The sequence below is a fragment of the Martes martes genome (assembly GCF_963455335.1).
Source record: "Martes martes genome assembly, chromosome: 9".
Lineage (NCBI taxonomy): Eukaryota > Metazoa > Chordata > Mammalia > Carnivora > Mustelidae > Martes > Martes martes.
In genome coordinates, this window is record NC_137896.1 from 29,867,111 (window position 1) to 29,888,879 (window position 21,769).

The window sequence follows — 21,769 nt, forward strand, 5'->3', positions numbered from 1 at the left end:
CCCTTGTCTAGTCGATCCCCTGCTCCCAGCATCTGTCTGTCCCTCTTCAAACTGTACCAGCCACATTGATGCCCAGCTACCCAGTGGTCTTCCTGAGAGGAGACACATGGGACAGACTGTCCTACTATTTCTCCCCCATTTGGGGTCTGTTCCAAAGATCACCCAGGTGGCTGCTCAGAGAAGCTCCACCCTCCACGTGCACCTGCATAGGGCAGCCCAAAGAGCTTCCCTGAGCCCCACACTCAGTCAGTAGCAGGGTCCTCCTCATGCTTGGAGTCCATCTCCATGCATAAGGTGAGGGCAACTTGCAAGAATCCTGTGGTTGGAAAGAAGAAACCCTTGGCCTTGACCTCAAACACCTGGCCTCAGCTCCAGGTGCAGGGAGAGCCCTTGATGATGGGAAATGGGCTGGCATCCCAGGCATCTGTCACTTCTGCAAGGAGCTTCTATGATTCCCTAAAGAGGGAAACTCTGGTCACCACCCAAGGACAAGTCCAGGTCCGGGCCATACTAGCCATTTGGCCATGGAAAAACCCATGAGACATTTCCTTCGACTCAAGGAGGCGCCAAAGAGTTGGGGTTGGCCTCCATGGCATGGCGTTGGCATGCTGAGTGAGACATCAGTCTCTTCTCTTCTCCTAGGCATGGCCACAGAGGTGAGGACAGAGGCAGAATCCACACAGATCACATACGTCTTTGTTATTTTAAACAAAGTTTCCAGTGTAAAAACTTGTGGGTTTATTGCATCTACCCCACAGATGATTTATCTTTCTCTTTCCATCCAACCGTCCCCAAGGGCATGGGGTGTCTATTTTGTTAATTTCCAACGCCCAGTCTTTCTAGACATACAGGGAGTATCTCCACCAATATATAAATATCCCAAACGGTGAGTTTGCGGAAACCCCTTCCCTTCCAAACATGAGTGGCTGCTCCCTGGCCTTTGAGGGAAGACATCAATGTCAACCCCCCAGGTGGGTGCTGGTGGCTCGGAATTCGGTTCCGTGTAAATATCAGGTAGGCACGTGGATATGTACCATGTGTGCACACGCGCTTACTAGTGCATGCGTGTGCTCAAGTGCATACACACACACACACATACACGTTGGGTCCTTATAACAAAATTCAAAAGTCCTGTGAGTGAGAGAGAGGCGAGGAGCGTGGGGATCCGAGGATGGGGAGCTGTCTGCTGGCTTCTCCATCCTGCTGTAGGCAACAGATGGTGGCTCCGCAGGAGCTGGAGGGGTCTGTAGCTACACATTTCCATGGAAGGAAGGTTCCCAGCTTCCTGTGCGTCTTCTTGTGCCAGTGGCGGCCCCTGTGGCGTCTGGATCCCCTCCCTCGTGTGGCTCAGATGGTTGCTGGGGTCTCGGCCATCTCTTCCAGCCTCTGCCGGATCATGAGCCGGAGCACAGTATACCTGGGGACAGGAACAGCTACAATGGGCAGCAGAAAGCAACACATGCTCCCTCTTGATCTTCCCCCACAGCCCGGGTTCCCGGGAGCCCCCGTCAGTCCCTTCACTTCTATCACTGGCCCAGCCACCAGCCACCCCGTGTGGCTTGTGTTCAATTCCGCACCCAGAGGAGAGGAACTGAGCAGACCCAATCCAAACTACACAATCGGACTACAGTAGCCTTCAATAAATGTTAACTGCTTTCACACGATCATCATTGTTAGAGCAAATAGAGCACTGGCGCTATTCTCCAGGGGCAGAAATCAATCAATTGTTCTGCCATATCCATGAAAAGCAGTCCACTTTACGAATAAATATGGCAAAAAAAAATTTTTTTTAAATCGTAAAATTCTCCCCAGAGAAATAGGGTGAAACAGGTGAAGGGGATTGGGAGGTACGAACTTCCAGTTATAAAATAAAAAGTCACAAAGATGAAAAGTGGAGCGTCGGGAATACAGTCAATAAAGTGTCAAAACGTTGGATGGTGACAGATGGGGACTTCGCTTATCATGGTGAGCACTGAATAATGTATGGAACCGTTGCATCGCTACACCAGACGCCTGAAGCAAATATAACACTGTATGTCAATGACACTACGATCACAAAATTTAAAAAAAAAAAAAATCCTCTCCACAGAGAAGCTTTACTGGACTTTTCAAGCCAAATGTAATTTCCAGAAGAGAAGTGTTGAGAAGGAAGAAGGGTAGGAGGGAAGGATTTCAGGGGTAGGTAGCTTAGGCTACTTTCCACTGCTAAGACAGCCTTCCTGAAATCCCCAGAACATTTTTCTGTCCCACAGCAAAATGAGAAGCTGACCCAGGAAGCAGAGAGACCAACACACTTAAGCTTTGTGTCCCCATCTGAGATCCACATGTGTCACAGAGAGCCCCCCGGAAGAAGGTCCCCAGGACCCAGGCCCACACAGCCACTCGGCACAGTCCCCGGAAGGCACCGATCAGAGAGCCAGCTCCCGGAGGCCCCGGGGAGAAGCCCAAGCAGCTGCCCCGGGACCGGCCACACGTACTTGCGCATCAGTTTCTTGACTTCTCGATCTTCTTCCTCTTGCAGCTTCTGAATGAAGCTTTTTAGGACAGGCATCTCAAACTTTATGTACTGGGCCACCTGGGGAGGAAGATATCCGTCTAGGGTGCGTGCACACACCCTCCCAAACTTATTCCAATTCCTTTTGTTGTCTGTCTCATGCAAGGTGCAACGGGGAGGGAAACCTATTTCTGCACGGATCCAAGATCTCTTTAAAGGCTACAGTAGCCAACCCACGTTCTTCTCGCGGCTGGCACAGAGTTTGTGGTGACGATCACTCCCTATCCATGACACAGATCTTGGAACTTCTCATCTCTCTTCCCATGTATCCAATGCATGACAAGTTGCTATCCAACATGCAAAGCACTCTCTCTTGAGGCAGTGTTGCCGAGAACACCTGAACCTCCAAGTCAATAAACCTGTATGTTCTGCCCTATCGGGATTCAGGGACCCATGGCTCAGGATGATAATTTGCATTTGGAGTCTCAACTGGGCATCCAAATGGGAACTTGCTCCAGAGAGGCCGTGGGGGTGAGGGTGCCCCCAGGTGAGCTGAAGTTAAAGCAGCCGTCCCCTCTCCTCCATAAGAATCCCCACCCTACTCGATCAACTCTTTTCTATGGGAAAATCCTGTTCATGTCGAGCTGCTCTAAGACTCGTGACTTGCTTTGGTCGATGGAACGTGTGTGGACACGATATAAGGTCCATATGAGTGGAGGTTTCAGAGGAGCTTATGAGGTTTGGTCTGGTATCTTGACCTCCAGGCACCTGCCCTGGGAAGTGTATCCCAGGAAGCCACTACACCTCACGCCTGGGTCTCGGACTGAGACATGCCATGCACACCTGAATTCAAACCCAGGCTGGGAGCAGAGTGGGCAGCTACCAGCCTACGTCGTCCTGAGGCGTCCTGAGCAAGAAAATGAACGTTGGCTGTGGCAAGCAGCTAGGGTTTGGAGAAGTTTGTTACTGTAGCAAAAGCTGACTAACACACAAGATAAGGGAAGATCCCTGCCAACAGTTTCAAGTTGCTGAGAGAGGTCTGCAGAAACTTCTCTGCCCTTTACAGTATCCTAGGAAGGTTGAAGACATTTATTCTTTCTGTGTAAACCACTTTGTGCCAGAACATTCCCTCGACAGCTCCCCCTGGGGCACGCCCTCCGCCCAGCCTTTGTGTTCATTCTCTTGGCCTCATGACCATTCCTGCTTCAAGAAAACCTGGTATTAAAAGTAATAATAATAAAAGAAAAAGAAAGAAAAAGTTAAAAATTAAAAAAAAATTTAATCATAATAAAATATTTTATTAAAAATAAAATAAATACAATTTAAAAATAAATTTTAAAATTCAAAAAATAAAATAAATGAATTAGAATAAATAAAAATATTTAAATGTTAAAAATCAAAAATTTGAAAATGTTTTAAAGATGGAAAAATGTAATAAAAAATAAAAAATAAGTTAAATTTTAAGAAAGAAAGAAAAGAAAAGAAAATCTGGTATTGAGGAACGGCAGGAAAATGGGACTTGGTCCTTGGCCAGAAAGTCAAGCTGCATGTAACCCAAGCAAATCTCCGTCCTCCTGAGGACAGACCGCCCACCGGAAGGGGACTCACGTCGTAGGTGATCTCCTGCACCTGGTCCTTCTCCATAAGAAACACTTTGGAGACTTGCTCACACGGTCCCTGGAGGATTCGGGCAACCAGAGGGTAGTCGGTGTTCTTCAGCTTCTGTTTCTCTGGAACCACACACACAGCCAGGAACAGCCCTGAGTTTCGCCTGAGGCCTTTCTCACTGTAAGAAGCGGCCAACTCGGGGGCCTGGATGGCCCAGGCCCCTTAGAAGATGTGGCCAGGAATGTCAGGGGACTGAATTGTGAATGAACAATTCTGGTTCAAAGCAACCATTCCCTCCCCGCTCTCCCTGACAAAACTACCAGGTTCCAACCCCGCTGTATGACGCTACATGGGAGGAATCGGTTTCATCTACCTCTCGAAAAAATCTGGTTGCCTTTCAAATAAGCAGTTAGGTTTTAGACCACCTACGGCCTTCCCCAGTGGACTCAGACAGTGACCCCACCACCCTCGGGAGCAAACAACATTTGGAACTTTCCAAAGGCCAAACAACAAGCAAATGAGGCCGATTTGAGTGATGTAAACATTTTCAAGTACACTGTGTTTTTCAGACTTACCACCGCTGGTATGGACCACATACAAAGCAAACTCCTCTGCGGAATTCTCGATCTGAATCAGAAACAAGAGATGCTTGAAGAGAGTGCATATTTACATATCCTAACTCTGAGCCATTCCTTCTGGAACGTTGCAAAGCTAAATGGATTTTCGGTGCTTCTGAGGGGGAGCTGTTTCTCTCCAGCTCTCAGAAGGAATGAGGAGAGGGGGCGATCACAGTCGATAAGAAGGGCTCACCTTTCTGGCACCCTGCCAAGCACTGGGCGACACACTTGGCACGTGTTAACTCATCTCATGTTCCCGACAGGCCCTCAGCGGGGTCCCGTGAACCCTCATTTTACAGAAGACGAAGGAGAAGCACAGGGAGCTTAAGTCACTATCTTGGCTCCTCCAATCAGCAGGTGATGGCTGGGGATTTGAACCCAGAGACCACCAGCTGACAGTGGCCTCAGGGAAAATCGGGGATCCCTGTCTCCAAAAGGTTTCTTGTAGAGGGATCATGTAAAACCTGCAGAGTAACGGGACTTTACAGACTCATGCACTAGAACTTGCATGTGTACTTAAGTTCATTTTTCAGAATAGGTTTCCCTAATGTGTTTCAGAAGCCAGTCTGTGCCTGGGCTCTGGGGTCTGTGCCTGGGGCCTGGGGTCTGTGCCTGGGCTCTGGGCTGCTTCTCAGAATTCAGCGGACCAATCTACTGCCATTTGCCAAACAGGTTCCCTGGTCCTTGGGCTTCGGATTCAGTGGGTCTGCTTCAGGGCTGGGGACTGGGAAGCTGCTTGGCTAACAATCTCCCTTGGGATACTGATGCCACTGGATCGGAAAACCCCAGGCCCCCTCGCCCAGTGCCCCCCCCCCCCCGCTTACTGCACACTCTCCACGGTCCCCCTTCCCACCTCAGGGGCGCCGCAGGCCCCTGCGCCACCCCTCCAAGGCCAGCCCGCGGAGGGAACTTGCCTTGAATTTGTTGAGCAGCAGCTTCAGGACCTGGGGGGTGGTCATGGTGCTGTTGATGCGGACGTTGGTGACGGACCCGTAGGCTGGCGTGAACACCGATGTCTGTCAATAGAGGGGGCCAGCTCAGGGTGGCAGTGGGGACAAGAGGGGACAAGAACTGGGCCCTAAAGCCCAGGTGTCCCGGCCCCGTGACCTGAGGTAAAGGGCACAGTGACAAGGGCACTCACCCCGTGCACCCTGAGAGCCCCCTCCTCCCCCACCCCACCCCAGAGAGCTGTGCCTAACTCTGGCTGTCTCCTCCCCACTGTCCCCACAGGAAGCTGGAAGGGTCTGAGCTCGGCAAGGAGGGGGAACAGACCCAGGTAAGGAAGGCCCCCTCGCCAAAGAAAACACGCACAAGGCCCCTTCCACTGTGACTTCAACGCAAGGGGTCTCTGACCCCGCCCGTGAGGCACTCGCTTCTGGGGCTGGATTCAGACCAGGCAGTGGGAGGAAAGGAGGATCAGCTAGCATTGGCCGGGGCGGGGGGTCGGGTAGTGCATGGACACCCCCTGATTTGAGTCCTGCAGCCCTGCCTCAGTGGGTAGCACACAGCTCACAGAAAAGTGAGACCACCCGGCAGCCGAGAGGCCCACGGTATAGGAAGGGGGTACGTGTGGATTTTCCAGGTAAAATCTGATGTTTGTGGGGTCATCTCACCCACCACCCTATGGGGGGGTTTGATCTGGGGTCCCTCATCCCTCCCAGAGCCCGCAGAGCCTGCAGCCCACCCATGACCCAAGACAGAGTAGCAAACACTTGGCTTCCCACTTGTCTGTAGCCTTGAGGTGGCCGCTGCCCAAGAAGAGGCCTTATTCCCTTGGGGCTACCCCCAGCCCCCACCCCCCCCCATCCTCTCTACCTTGTGGTTGTAGAAATGGCCATTGATGGAGAAGCGGTGGCGTCTGATTCGCCTCTGGTCACCGGGTGTCCTCACATTGCCACGGCGACGCACCCCAACATCACTGCGTGTGCGCATTAGCTGTGGGGTGTCTTCCTGCAGGGGCTTGAGGCCCCTGGAGTCTAAGAGGGAAGAGAGAGATGAGCTCCGTCTGCCCAGCCCAGTCGGTACCAGCCACGGCCTCCCCCTGAAATACGTTTCATCAAAACAGTATTTCTTGCCGGGGCAAAAACCTATGGTATAATTTATGGAGAAGCAATACAGTGACAAGATTCGGAGGAGAGACTCGAGAGCCAGATTCCCAGGGCTAAATCCCAGCTCTACCATTGCCATGTTTCACTAACCCCTCCACGCCTCAGTTCCCTCATCTATAAAATGGGCATACTAATAGCACCCCCATCACGGGGTTGTCGTGAGGGTTTCCTGAATTAATTCACGCAAAGCACTGAAAATAGCGTTTGGCACAGGAGAAGCATGACATAAGGACCTGACAGTATTTATCAAAATTACAAATGCTCATAGCCTCAGACCTAGACACTCCACTTGAACGAATCCTACAGACATGACAAATGTGTGAAATGACACGTGTCCAGGGCCACTAACTGCCATTTGTCACAGCAAAAGACTGGAATGACTTCAACGTCCATCAGCAAGGAGCGATTCAGCTTTCGTTTTATCCACACAGTGGAACACAGCTGGATAAGAAGGCCGAAGTTCTTTAGGGATTTGTGTGGAACAGTCCTCAAAACAAACCAACAGAAACAGGGATGTGCAGAAACAGAAGAGGGGAAGAAAAGAAATGACCTCCAACCATAAAGGCATGTTGCTGTGTATTTGCTTTTCCCTGTCTAGAATACCTCAGAAAGAATACCTTCGAGGATTTTCTAGGGAGGGAACCACTTATGGTAGGGAGAAGAAATGGGGGAACTTCCGACTGCCTCCTTTGAACACTCGTTGAATCTCGAACCACGTGACTTTTATTAATTCCATTTACAGCATCTAGATCACATCAGTCCTCCCAAAGGTGAGCCCAAAGCGGGACCCTTCCCGCCGCACCTGTACCTGGGGGGCTCGGTGTCTGCTCGCCCTCGGGCGGGGCATCCGCTTCTGAGATCTGAATGTTGGGCATGGTGAGGGGCTTCAGGATGGTGCTGGGGTGAAAGAACACAAAACAGAGACTGGTTCAGCTCCTGCAGGGGGACCCTCCCTCTCCTGCAAGAGCACTTGGCCTGGGCCGGGGCTGGGGACCAGCATAGCCCCGTGCGGGCAGCCCGTGAAGCTGGCCCCGCTCCAGGGCTGAGCACTGGGAGGGGAGGGAGTGTTCTGGAGAAGATGCTCTTTCCTAGCATCCACTCCAACACAAGCCCCCAGTTCATCAAGCCCGGGACGGAGAACACCAAAGAACAAAATCCAGGTGTTGTCTGCACTATTTCTGAGCATGTACAGGTTCTACAGCACATTTGGAAAACCCTGTAACAATGAGCATTTGCTTCTCCAGACAAGATTCCAGTTCAGATCCTTTTCTGTTGGAGGAGTAACTCAGAAATTGCTTCTGGCATCTTTAAGGAGGAGAAGCAATACGTTGGCTGCCCCACGAGGGTCAGAGCAGCACTGGAAGGGCCACTGATGATAGTGTCCTTGGGGTTGCCGGACGGGATGCTCAGCCAAGCTGGACCTCACACAGCCAGCCTGAGCAGAGGCCCGGATAACTGGCAAATGACCCCCTTATAAGCCAAAAAGAATAACGACTGCAACTCAGAGATGCATACCCCAAATCAACAGGAGATTTGAGCAGAGAGGAGAACCGTATTTAACCCATTAGGACCATCCCATAGTGAGAAGAGCATGGACTCCCTGAGACCCAGTAGAGATGGGACTTAGGATCCAGGGATGACAGTTTTAAAGGAAGACAATAAAAACTGAAAATCTGGAAGAACTCCCCAGTGGTCTAACTCTGGACTTCTGACCGCAGACTGGAGCTGGGGAGGGCTGCTCCCACCGCCCACTCCCTCCCCGCAGCAGAAACTGGTCTCAGCCCCCTTCTTAGCCCAGTGGCCCAGGCATTCGCTTGATTCTAGCCAGCATCGGGGATGACATTCGTTACCGTTCCTGACAACCCGCTCAAAAGCCCTGGCAGGTTTCAAGAACCAGCCAAGCCCAGCTTGATGTTGCAGGGAAGGGAGGAAAAATGAGTGTGCGGAGTGGAGGACCCTCCGGCAGGTTCAGCCAAAAATCACGCAGTCAAACGGCGTTCTCAAAATCCCCTCGTGGAGGGGACGGAATGGAACACAGCCTGGGCGTCGTCCGGCTGCGGCCGTGGAAAGGGTTTGGCCCGGAGGAAATCCAAGAAGGCAAAAGGGCTAAAATCAAAGTAGAGCGTGAAACCAGCCAAGGAGATGAAGCCAGAGAACCTTGACCAGACATCCCAGCAGCTGATGGGACGGGCAACTTCGCTCCTAAAATTCCCTGGGAAAGAAAGCACATCAGCTCCAGGGCTTGGCCACCGTGTAGGCGTCTCTCAACTTTAGAGAAAGATGGATTTGGCTGTGGAGTTGAGAAGAATTCCAGTGTGTCCAACAGAGACGGCTTAGGTCCAGTTGAAAACAGAAAACACGTCACCGTGGTTTTGGCTGGGAGGTCAGCACACATCCCCCACACTCTGGCCTCAGGGCAGCACCAGCCAGTTTGGGGACGGAACACGGCCGGTCACTGATACCCAAAACCGAAGTCCCTGAAGGAAGTCCCAGCGGAGAAGGCAGGCCTCAAAACGTGGCACTTGGCTACTCAGCTGGCAGTAGAGGGAGGGGACGACCAGTCTTGGGCTTTGCAGACCTTGCAGTGGGAATCCAGAGGAGGGAGCCTCCCAGACTACTGACTGTCACACTGTCACCCAGCTCCGGGTGTGACCTGAAGGAAGCAGCCCCCTGGCTGGCCTCGCAGGAGCGGTTTGGACAAGGTGTGAGGTTCCTTTTCTTCTTCCAGGTTCCTCCACCCCAAGTCATGGAAAGCTTTGGAGACAAGGTTCAAGCCCTTGCTGTTTCCAGAGCAGGGTCATTCTATAAGGAGTGGTCCCCATGGGGAGATGCCGGGGCCAGCTGTCCATCAGAAATCTGCAGGCAAGGCCCAACTCACCATGAGCTACACCCCCTCAGAGACTCAGAAATTCTCTGTGAGGGAGGATGCACTGCAACCAGGCCTTATGTGGTGACAGGCACAGTGGCCTGATCACACCAACACCTGCTCCTTCCTCCTCCTCCTAAGCCCAGAAGAGGTGCGTAGTGCAGGTGGGGAGAATGGGGGCCAGGGCCAAGGCTTGCTGGAAGAAGGTGGCATTTCTCTGCTCAAGGACATTTAAGAACAGAACCCCCAGTCACCCCCGGTTCCCTGTCTCTTCACTCACCCCTGTGCCCCCAAGTTACAGCCAGAGTGCCAGGAGGAAGAGGACGGCGGGGGGCGAATGCGCTCATTGTCATCCTGCATCTGTAGACGGATGGGCCGTCGCAGCCCCCAGGAGATGTTCAGCAGCCCCTCCACGATGAACTCGTCTTCCTCCTGCCCACAAAGCAATTGGCACCGTGAGCCAGCCCTGAAAACCCCGCAGAAGCCAGCAGCACGTCGGGGGACAATGGACAGCACCCCTGACGCGTCCTGGCTGGGCGCGCCCAAGTTACACCCGCAGACCAGCTCTGGGACACACCCCACCGCAAACGACCCCTGATGCCCTGAAGATGACCTCAAGGTCAACACAAAAGTTCCCTCAAAATCAAGCACACGTGTGTCAATGATAAAAATGGTTTCTGGTTTTTTTTAATACTTTAAAGAAAGAAGAAGACATCTCTTAGAGTGAGATGAGCCTTGATAACAGAAGCCAGAGCCAGATTCTCAAATTAGCTGCTTTCCCCTCCCCTACCATGGGAAGATATGTCTTTAGCTAGAACATATGCTTACCAATCTGACCTGCTGGTTGAAAGAGATTTGCAGTAACATTTCCCCAAGTTTGTTCTATCGAATACTAGCTCCTCTCACAGATCAACCGTTCCCTTAAATAGGGTGTCAGGCGATCATGAGCTGGGAGAGGATATGTTAATCAGATTTCTTACCAGCATAACATCCCAGAGCCTTTAATTATCTAATGTGCTACATTATGGCTCTCCAAGAGGTGAATAAATCCTCTAAGAATTCCAAATTTATACTCAAGGGTGGTTGACTGCTAACAAGTTAAACATCAGACCCTTCTAAGGGCATCGGTGTGTTTTGTCTCAAAGAACTGAATCTCATTTATTATAATGAGTATTTAATCATAGAGCATTCTGAGAATTTATTCATTAAGACACACTGCTGAAAAGCTATCCAAGGACCAAAATCTTACAAATGGCTGAGCCACTCACTACAAGAAGCTTTAAGGGTAGTGCCTTAAAGGGTCAGGCCTTTTAGAGGGTCTCAGAAAAACCTACAGCTGTCAGACCTGGGCCACAGCTACATCTTCAGGATGAGCCACATGGATGAAGAGGACACCCGTCCAACAAACAACTGACCCAGATCCCAGGATCATCGACAGAGAGGAGGGAAGAGCCAAAGATGATAGGAGAGGAGGAGAACAACTTTCAGGCTGGTAGGAGTCTTGAGGGAAAAGGCTTTATATAAGAGCAGGCCGTATCGAGGGCCTTCTAGCTGGTAAAGCCTGAGGCTGGCATGCCTACTGTTACATAGTATGATTTTAGGACAGGATTTAACCCACAGTAGGACTTTGCCTACATGGACTGGTTTGAGGGACACAGAAAAGGCCACTGCATCTCACATACTCTCCCCAACGAGCCTGCCTTTGTAGCTGAAATTCTACCATCTGATATCTATATCTGTGGATTGAATCGCCACGGCTTGATGAGCTGAAAATGTGTTTAGAAGGTATTACACACATCTTATCAGTCTAGAACCCTTGAGTATAAATTACTCCACCTGGCTCCTCCATAACTCACCATCTACCAGATAACAGGCTTTAACGGAAATGGATACGGGATGAGTAAGCTTAGATTCAGGCTGGGGGCTGGGAGAAGCCGATGGAGAGCAAAGGGCATCCCAGGAAGGCACCCGAGGAAGACCACTGCAGTCATACAGAAGGACCAATTATTTCCATGCCGAGCTGACTGATGTGGGCCCAGGTGTGTAAACACAGAGGACTGGGTAAGATTCCTGAATTGCCCAAGAATAAAGAGCCTGCTTGAGAGCCATGGGAAAGTCTCATTTCATGAACGCCCTCTTTGAAAGACCCCCTCTGAAGCAGAGGCTAGCCCAGGCTCTCATCCCCAGGAATATCTCTGGAACAGAAAAGCTCATCCTCATTAGAACAAAACGAGCCTGGGGTCTCCTTCCAAAGAACTCCAGGGGCTCCCGCTAACATCCTCAATGAGAGGCCACCCCTGGGTGGGGGTAGGAGAGGCAGGGGCCCCGAGACCCTGGAGACATGGAGACAGACTGGGCTGGCCCACAGGCTTTCCCCGCGGTCTCCTTACCTCACGGTGTCGGAGCTGCAAATTCTGGCCTTCATAGTACAAATTGTAGGTCTTCAGATGAAGGAGAAGTTCGTTCCTTAGGGCAAGATACAAAAGGTGTGACATTCTCAGCTGAAGCCATTTGTAATTCACCTGTTCCCTCTTTTCTCACCTCCAACCTAGCCTTCGGCTGCCCCAGTCTGGGTGTCTGTCCACACAGGTGTACACACACACACACACACACACACACACACAGCCACCACCCCCATCCCCATTTTCCCCAGGATCAAGGTCAAGAACAGATCCCACCTAGAACAGACTGAGTACAAGGAACACCTCCAGCAAACCCAGGCTTGCAGCTCTGACAACACTCCCCAAACCAAACTCCACACACAGTCCTTGGTGAGGCGAGATTCACAGAGGCAAACACACGACTAAGTCCACGTACAAGGTGCTGAGGCCCCACTGTCTTTTCTCCCTCACCCCTGCTGTGAGGACAGGGCAATCAATACAGGCTTTCAGGAGACTCAGGAACTTCTAGACTTTGCAGCAAGTTAAAAGGGACGGTCTGGACCCACTGACTAACGCTTCAGAGACATGACCTTACAGTGTGTTTAAAAACTCAGAAATTCCCATCAACAGCGCAGAGGATGAATAAAGGAAGCTGTAGTCACATGGTGGAATGTTACATAGTAACAAGAATATGAATAAGCCACAGCCCCCACGGATGGATCTCAGAGATGTTATGTTGAGGAAAAGATGCCTGGACTCCAAAGGCCACGTATTGTATGATCCCATGTATATAGAGTTCAAAATGGGTGTTAGAATTCCGGATAGCAGTTCACCTTGGGGAGCAGTGACCACAAGGGGGCAGGAGGGGATTCTGGGCCCTGGCAATATTCTGTTCTACAAGCTTTTATCTTTTTATTCTATTCTAAGTGCTTTCAAGTTTATTAAAAAAAAAAAAAAAAAATTGGGGTCGGGGCTTGGCTGGCTCCGTGGGAGAGAGGGGTGTGTGACTCTTGATTTCAGGGTGATGAGTTCAAGCCCCATGTTGGGTATAGGGATTATTTAAATAAATAAACTTTAAAAAATTTTTTTCTTAACTTGCAAATCTCCCTCTGAAACCCTGTATTGGCCTCCTTTGCTGTTAAATCCTGGTTTTCAGGTTGCCCCCTGGAAACATGGCTCTACTGAACGAGAGAGAACAAGGACTTCCCACCTTTGTGATTTGGATGAGCCCTCATCCAACCTGAGAACAATTTACTCCAGTTTTTGTTTTGTTTTGTTTTTTTAAAAGATTTTATTTATTTATTTGACAGAGAGAGACAGCACAGTAGGCATAAAGGCAGGCAGAGAAAGAGGGGGAAGCAGGCTCCCCATTGAGCAGAGAGCCCAATGCAGGGCTCGATCCCAGGACCCTGAGATCATGACCTGAGGCGAAGGCAGAGGCTCAACCCACTGAGCCACCCAGGCGCCCCAATCTACTCCAGTTTTATCTGAAGGTGCGTGCTAGTGCCTGAGGGCCGGGAAGCCAGGGGCTTGAAGACATCGCCCTGTGCTTTTGCCTGCTCTCAGGCAAAAGTTTGGACTCTGTGAATGCCGCCATTCAGTGGAGCGATTTGGGGCTACAGCAGAGGTCAGAGCTGGCTTGAAATTCCAAGAAGCTCCTGACAAGTTAAACCTAGAAAAATCGGAGTCATTCTATGCAAGCCTACATGAATTAGCTGAAAAATGTGACTCCAAATAACCTAACGCAAAAGCTGCTTGGGACTTTGGAGCACAGAGATGGAAAATGACTGGCCAGTCAGTCGAGGGCCCTGGAGAAATCCCTCAGTGAAGCAATAAGAACAAGCCACAGTTCACACAACTGCCTGTGTGCATGTGGCCAAATATGTGTAAAGGAATTAAAACAATTTGGCCTCGGATGAGTTAAACATTTAGTTCAGATAAAGAGCGTTCAGAATGAGCGAATCCCTGTGCTGGATAGAAAAATCTATTCTCAATCTTATCATTTGAAAAGGTCCATTTTGGCTCCCATTGGCAAAAAAATCTGAGCTCAAGAGATTTGAGTGCCTATAAAGCCATAAGACTGTCTCTTTCTGTTCAGGGGTCACCTGTGTCCATTCCGGTCAGACCCCCAGCTGCACAGGGATATGACCCAGCAGGGACTGCCTCAGGGGACACCACAGACAGCACAAGGGGCAACCACCATTAATTCCTCCTTCCAGGACACCATCTGTGTCTTGAAGGTCCCCTTTGCTTTGCTGTCCATGGCCAGCCCCAGGGCTGTGTTTTAATCTAGAGCACCAACCTTGCTGTGCTCCCTACTTCCCACACACGGGAGCCCCTTCCACCCATGGGCAGAAGAGGCTCTCCTGCCAGGGGCTTCCATCCACGCGGGACTGACCTCTGGGGGCACAACACTAAAGCCAAAAATCTTACTTGGAGATGTATTTATCTTGTCCGCATGGGACGAGGGAGGTTTGGTGACTGTAGTCCATTCTTCTGTTCTCTTTTCATCAGAAGGGGAGACCTATGTTTGAAAAAAGACAGAGGTCAAAGTCAAGTTGGGTCCTTAGGGACGCAGCAGAACTTGGGCCAGGGGAGGGGGTACATGGCTTTCTGTTCCCACCCCAGATCCACAGCTTGGGCAACCCAATGCTGACCCAGGGCTAGTGAAATACCACACTGCTGGCTGCTGCCTCTGCTTGGCACAGCCTCTGGGGGGGGGGGGGGAACACCCAAAGGGGAGACTGACAACCCTTGGAGGGCCCCAGAACAAATGCTCCGGTCACTAAGAATGTTGATGCCCAAGGTGGTCCCAAGGGTGACCAACAAATCTTCCCTGAAGAGAACTTCACCACACAGAATAGAGATGGGTCTGTCAGGGAAGACTCAAACTCCACTAAGGTACACTGGAGACTGGCCAGCCACCTGAAAATGCCCAGAGCTGGGCGCAATGAATCTAGCATAGATACCTATAATCGTCATTAAAATAGGATAAGGTTAAAGGCAGTTAATTATCTGGGAAAATGACAACATGTTATGGAAACAAAGGTTACAAAACCATGAGTTCAATTTTGTTTAAAATATATGTAAGCCTAAAATGTGTGTGTGTGTGTGTGTGTGTGTGTGTGTATATATATGTATGTATATGTATATACACATTAATATGAATGGGTATAAATATTCAGATATTCAGATATATATGTCAGGGTTTCTCAGCCCCAGCACTGTCGACATTTGGGCTCAAACATTCTTTGTTGTGCGGACTGTCCTCTGCATCGGAGGGCACTGTTAGCAGCATCCCGCGCCTCTACCCACTGGATGCTGGCAGCACCATCCAGTCATAAAGATAAAAAATTACCCAGTGTCCCCTGGGGGCTAAACTTCCCCCAGTTAAGAATCCCTGGCATGTGTCTATCTGTATATAAAGGAATGAAGGATTGCCTCTTTCTGGGGAATGGTATTACCCCCAAAGTTTTTTCCAACATTTTATTATGAGAATTTTCAAACATAAAGATGAAGACAATGAACAGCCATGAATATATGCTTATTCTACCCTTAACATTTGCTGGGGTGCCTGGGTGGCTCAGTCAGTTAAGTGTCTGCCTTTGCCTCAGATCATGATCCCAGGCTCCCAGGATCAAGCGAGCCCCACATTGGGCTCCCTGCTCAGCGGATGGTCTGCTTCTCCCGCTCCCTCTGTCCCTCCCCCACACTCGTGTTCACTCTCCCATGCTCTTCTCTCTCTCTCAAATAGATAATCTTTAGGGTGCCTGGGTGGCTCAGTGGGTTAAAGCCTCTGCCTTCAGCTCAGGTCATGATCCCAGGGTCCTGGGATCGAGCCCCACATCGGGCTCTCTGCTCAGCAGGGAGCCTGCTTCCTCCTCTCTCTCTGCCTGCCTCTCTGCATACTTGTGATCTCTCTCTGTCAAATAAATAAATAAAATATTTTAAATAAATAAATAAATAATAGTCTTTAAGAAAAACTACTATCCTTATCACACAGCTGTCCAGCTACACATTCCTTTATCTATACAACAATCCATCTTATTTTTATGCATTTCAAAGTAAATTACAAACAAAACAAGTTTCATAACTTAAGAAGATTGAGATCATACCAAGTATCTTCTCCAACCACGGTGGTATGAAACTAGAAATCAATAGGAGGAGGAAAACTGGAAAATTCATGAATATGTGGAAATTGAACAACACGCTCCTGAACAACCAATGGGTCAAAGAGGAAATAAAAATGGAGGTCAAAAATATCTGGAAACAAACAAAAATGGAAATAGAGCATACCAAAAGTTATGGGATACAACAAAAGCGGTTCTAAGAGGGAACTTTATAGCAATAAACACCTACATTAAGAAAAGAGAAAGATCCCAAATAAACAACCTTAAGGAACTAGAAAAAGAATAAACTAAGCCCCAAATTAGAAGAAGGAAGGAAATAACAAAGATCAGAGCAGAAATAAACGAGAGACCAGAAAAAACAATAGAAAAGTTAAGTGAAACTAAGCTGGTTTTTAGAAAAGATAAACAAAATTGACAAACCCTTTGCTGGACTAAGAGAAAAAACTCAAATAAGCCAAATTAGACATGAAAAGGAGACATTACAACTGACACCAGAGAAATGCAAATCATCTTAAGAGACTACTATGAACAATTATATGCCAATAAATTGGATAACCTAGAAGAAATGGATACATTCCTAGAAACATATAACGTACCAAGATTGAATCATGAAGAAAAAGAAAATGTGAATAGACCAATAATGAGTAAGATTGAATTAGGAATCAAAAACTTCCCAGGTTTTGAAGAGAAAAGCAAAGCCTGGGACCAGATGGTCTCACTGGTGAATTCTACCAAATATTTAAAGAAGAATCAATACCCAATCCTTCTCAAACTCTCCCAGAGAACCGAAGAGGAGGGAACACTCCCAAACTCATTTTATGAGGCCAGAGTCACCCTGATACCCTTACAGCCAGGTAAACATACCACCAGAAAAAGAAAACTACAGGCTGATATACTTAAAGAGTGAGTGTAAATGTAAAGATTCTCAACAACTAGCAAAGCAAATTCAACAATACATGAAAAAGATCATACAACATGATCAAGTTGGATTTACCCCTGGGATACAAGAATAGTTCCACACATGGAAATCATATATGATTACCTCAACAAATGCAAAAAAGCACTTGACAAAATTCAACATCCTTTCATGACAAAAACTCCAACCAATTAGGTATAGAAGGAATAGACCTCAACACAATAGAAGACAGACATGACAAGCCCACATCATACTCAACAGTGAAAAACTGAAAGCTTTTCTTCTGCAACCAGGAGTAAGACAAGGGTGTCCACTTTCACCACTCCTATTCAACACAGTACTGAAAATCCTTGCCAGAGTCTTCAAGCAATAAAAATAAATAAAAGGCATTCAAGTTAAAAAGGAAGAAGTAAAACTGTCTCTGTTTGCATAATATGATCTTATACATAGAATATCCTAAGGACACCATGGGGGCCCTGGGTGGCTCAGTCAGTCAAGTGTCAACTATTGATTTTGGCTCAGGTCATGATCTCAGGGTTGTGAGACTGAGCCCTGCGTTGGGCTCCACACTCAGTGGGGAGTCTGCTTCTCTTGCTCTCCCTCTGTCTCTCCCCTGACTCATACACACTATCTCTCTCTCTAAAATAAATCTTTTTTAAAGAATCTTAAGGATTCTACCAAAAAAACTGTTAGACTTAATCAATGAATTCAGTAAAGTTGCAGCATACAAAATCAGCATACAAAAATAGTTGTGTTTCGGGGCACCTGGGTGGCTCAGTGGGTTAAAGCCTCTGCCTTCGGCTCAGGTCATGATCCCAGGGTCCTGAGATAGAGCCCCACATCAGGCTCTCTGCTCGGCAGGGAGCCTGCTTCCCTCTCTCTCTCTGCCTACTTGTGATCTCTGTCAAATAAATATATTTAAAAAAATAGTTGTATTTCTATACACTAACAGCAAACTATCTGAAAAAGAGATTTTAAAAAATCCCATTTACAATAGCATCAAAAAATATAATTCTTAGGGATAAATTAACCAAGTCTGTGATAGATCTTCACACAAAAAGTTGAATGATACTGATGAAAGAAATTGAAAAAAAAAAAAAACAAAAAAACAAAACAAAAAAAACAAATAAATGGAAAGATATCCCATGTTCATGGATCAGAAGAATATTGTTAAAATGTCCATACTACTCAAAGCCACCTCTTGATCAACAGAATCCTCATCAAAATTCCAATGGCATTTTTCACAGAAACAGAAAAAATAATCCTGAAATCTACAGGGAACAACAAAAGAACTCAAATAGCCAAAGCAATCCTTAGAAAGAACAAAGCTGGAAGCATCACGCTTCCTGAATTCAAACTGTACTACAAAGCTATAGCAATCAAAACAGCATGATGCTGGCACATAGACCAGTGGAACAGAATTAAGATCCCAGAAATAAACCCATGCACATGGAATTAATATTTGACAAGGGAGCCAGGAATATTCAATGAGGGAAGAATAGTGTCTTCAATGAATGTTGGAAAAATTGGAAACTCACATGCAGAAGAATGACATTAGACCCCTATCTTATACCAATTACACAAATTAACTTGGGGGGCACCTGGCTGGCTCAGCCAGTACAGCATGCAACTCTTGAGGTTGTAAGTTCAAGCCCCATGTTGGGAGTGGAGGCTACTTTAAAAAAAATTAACTTGAAATGAGTTAGACTAAATGTAAGACCTGAAACTATAAAACTCTAAAGAAGAAAACAGAAATAAAGTTCCTTGGCACTGGTCTTGGCAACAATTTTTTGGATATGACACCCAAATCATGAACAACAAAAGTAGAAATAAGTAAGTGAAACTACATAAAACTAAAAGCTTCTGTACAGCAAAGGAAACAAAGAGCAAGATGGAAAGGCCACCTTTAGAATGAAAGAAAATATTTGCAAACCATGAATCTGGTAAAGGGTTACTATCCAAAATATATAAGGAATACAGAGAACTCAATAGCAAAAGAAACCCCATAATCCAATTAATAAATGGGTAGGGGACCTGAATAGACATTTTCCCAAAGAAGACATACAAGTGAGCAACAGCACATGAGAAGATGCTCAATAGCTGTTTGTTAGGGAAAAGCAAGTCAAAAATCACAGTATCACCTCATTTGTGTTAGAATGGCTAGGTATCAAAAAGACATGAGATAACAAGTGTCGAGGATGTGGAAGGATAGGGCATCTTGTGCGCCACTGGTGGCAATGCAACATGGTGCAGCCAATGTAAACAGTACAGCAGTTCCTCAAAGAGTTAAAAATAGAATTACCATATGATCCAGCAATTCCACCTCCGGGTGTATACCCAAAAGAACTGAAAGCAGGATCTGGAAGAGATATTTATACATCCACGTCTATAGCAGCATTAAACACAACAGCTAAAAGACGGAGCACTCAAGTGTCCATCAACATATGAATGGATTAGCAATTCATGTTAGACACACACCATGGAATATTCTGCAGCCTTAAAAAAGAAGGGGATTCTGACACGTGCTACAACATGGAAGAACCTTGAGGACATTCAGCCAAGTGAAATAAGCCAGCAACCAAAAGATAAATACTGTGTCATGCCATTAATAGGAAGTCTCCAAAGTAGTCAACATCATAGAAACGTAAGGCAGAAACTTGGTTGCCAAGGCTGGGGAGGAGCGGAATGAGTGTCTAAAGAATAGAGTTTTAGTTTTGCAACATTAAGCATTGCGTGGATGGACCATGGTGTTGCTAGGGCAACAATGGGAATGTCCTTAATGCCACTGAACTATGCACTTAAAAATGAAGAAGTTGATACATTTCATGTGTATTTCACCATGATATAAAAGAGAATGGAAGAGGGAGGCATAAAAGCCAGTGTGATGGTGATACAATGTGAAAAGGACACAATCTGTCGTTGCTGACTTTGAAGCTAGAGGAAGAGGGCCACAAATCCAAAGAACATGGAGGCCTCTAGAAGCTGAGGATGAGCAAATGAATTTTTCCCTAGGTCCTCTAGAACACAGCCTTGCTGATACCTTGATTTTAGCCCAGTGAGACCCTGTAGGTACTGACCTAAAAAACCGTAAGATCAGAAATTTGTGTCGTTGTAAGCTGTTTTATGTTGGCACTTTGTTACAGGAGTTGCAGGAGACAAATACAAGAGGCCACCTAATAAAGGGGGCATCGGTACAGGGAGGGGAGTTGAAGGGCTGAGTTTCATTCAGAAAACTCAATTCTCAACTGTGTACCCAAAAGTGGTATCCTAAGGACACAGTCATTCTCTCTAAATTCTAAATTTTGATTTCTTGATTTTTCCTAAGAGGAAAAAAAAATCATAAAAATGAGTTCAGGGGTGCCTGGGTGGCTCCATGGGTTAAATGTTCAACTCTTGATCTCAGCTCAGGTTTTGTTTTTGTTTCTGTTTTTAAGACTTATTTACGGAGGCAGCAAGAGAGAGCTCACACAAGCAGGAAAGAAAGGCAAAGGGAGAGGAAGAGAAAGCTTCAAGCAGACTCCACACTGATGAGGGAGCCCGACACGGGGCTCGATCCCCAAACCCTGAGATCATGACTGGAGCCGAAACCAAGAGTCAGAAACCAAGAGTCAGACGCCTAACCGACTGTGCCCCCCAGGCACCCCCTCAGCTCAGGTCTTGATCTCAGGGTCGTGAGTTCAAGCCCTGCACTGGGCTCTATACTACTTAAAAAAAAAAAAATCAGAATACATATGTACTGTGAAGAAGAAGAAGGAGGAGGAAGAGGAAGAGAAGGAAGGAAGGAAGGAAGGAAAAAGAAAGGTGAAAGAGAATCAGACTGGTGAGAAAGTTTTGTGTTTTTTGTTTTTTGGTTTTTTTTAAAGATTTTATTTGTTTATTTGACAGGCAGAGATCACAAGTAGGCAGAGAGGCAGGCGGAGAGAGAGGAAGGGAAGCAGGCTCCCCGCTGAGTAGAGAGCCTGATGCGGGGCTCGATCCCAGGACCCCGGGATCATGACCTGAGCCGAAAGCAGAGGCTTTAACCCACCGAGCCACCCAGGCGCCCCCAGTTTTGTGTTTTTTTAAGTGATAACGACCCATAACTAGTCAGTGCCCATTTTTTAAAAAAGTATCCTTTCTAAGAGAAAAACAGAGCAGGAGGCAAACCAAAAGAGACTCTTAACTAGGAAACAAACTGAGGGTTGTTAGGGGTGGGGGATGGGGTGAGGGGGTGATGGGCATTAAGGAGGGTACTTGCCGTAATGAGCACCAGGTATTAAACGCAACTGATGAATCACTGAATTCTACTTCCGAAACCAGTAATACAGTATACGTTAATTAAATTGAATTTAAATTTAAAAAATGGAAAAAAAGTCCCCTTCCTATGAAGGTTTATTTATTTACTTATTTATTTATTTTTTATTTGACAGAGAGAGAGAGAGACCGCAAGCAGGGGAAGCAGCAGGCAGAAGCAGAGGGAGAAGCAGGCTTCCTGCTGAGCAGGGAGCCCAACGCGGGACTCAATCCCCAGACCCTGGGATCATGACCTGAGCAGAAGGCAGCTGCTTAATCCACTGAGCCACTCAGGCGCCCCTATGCAGATTTAAATGTACACATTTCACAATCACTTCTCCTGTGCCTGACGTGTATGTGCCTTTTGCCCTTACTGA

The 21,769-nt window shown here is 47.6% G+C and overlaps 1 protein-coding gene across 5 annotated transcripts in view; it reads right to left on the reverse strand.

The window, feature by feature from the left end:
• Nucleotides 1-675: 675 nt before the first annotated feature.
• Nucleotides 676-21,769, reverse strand: part of RASSF2 (Ras association domain family member 2) — a 38,443-nt gene continuing 17,349 nt past the window's right edge. For 4 of the 5 annotated variants that reach the window (XM_080814408.1, XM_080814410.1, XM_080814409.1 and 1 more), the window contains 10 exons: nucleotides 14,508-14,598; nucleotides 12,084-12,159; nucleotides 9,974-10,125; nucleotides 7,636-7,724; nucleotides 6,535-6,695; nucleotides 5,634-5,735; nucleotides 4,678-4,729; nucleotides 4,103-4,224; nucleotides 2,478-2,575; nucleotides 676-1,417 (listed from right to left, as the gene is read on the reverse strand). In XM_080814408.1, coding sequence (XP_080670534.1) covers nucleotides 1,348-1,417; nucleotides 2,478-2,575; nucleotides 4,103-4,224; nucleotides 4,678-4,729; nucleotides 5,634-5,735; nucleotides 6,535-6,695; nucleotides 7,636-7,724; nucleotides 9,974-10,125; nucleotides 12,084-12,159; nucleotides 14,508-14,566 — 981 coding nt within the window. In that variant the 5' untranslated portion in view covers nucleotides 14,567-14,598 and the 3' untranslated portion in view covers nucleotides 676-1,347. Of the gene's footprint in view, nucleotides 1,418-2,477; nucleotides 2,576-4,102; nucleotides 4,225-4,677; nucleotides 4,730-5,633; nucleotides 5,736-6,534; nucleotides 6,696-7,629; nucleotides 7,725-9,973; nucleotides 10,126-12,083; nucleotides 12,160-14,507; nucleotides 14,599-21,769 lie in introns of all 5 variants that reach the window. The other variant, XM_080814407.1, reaches the window with a different exon arrangement.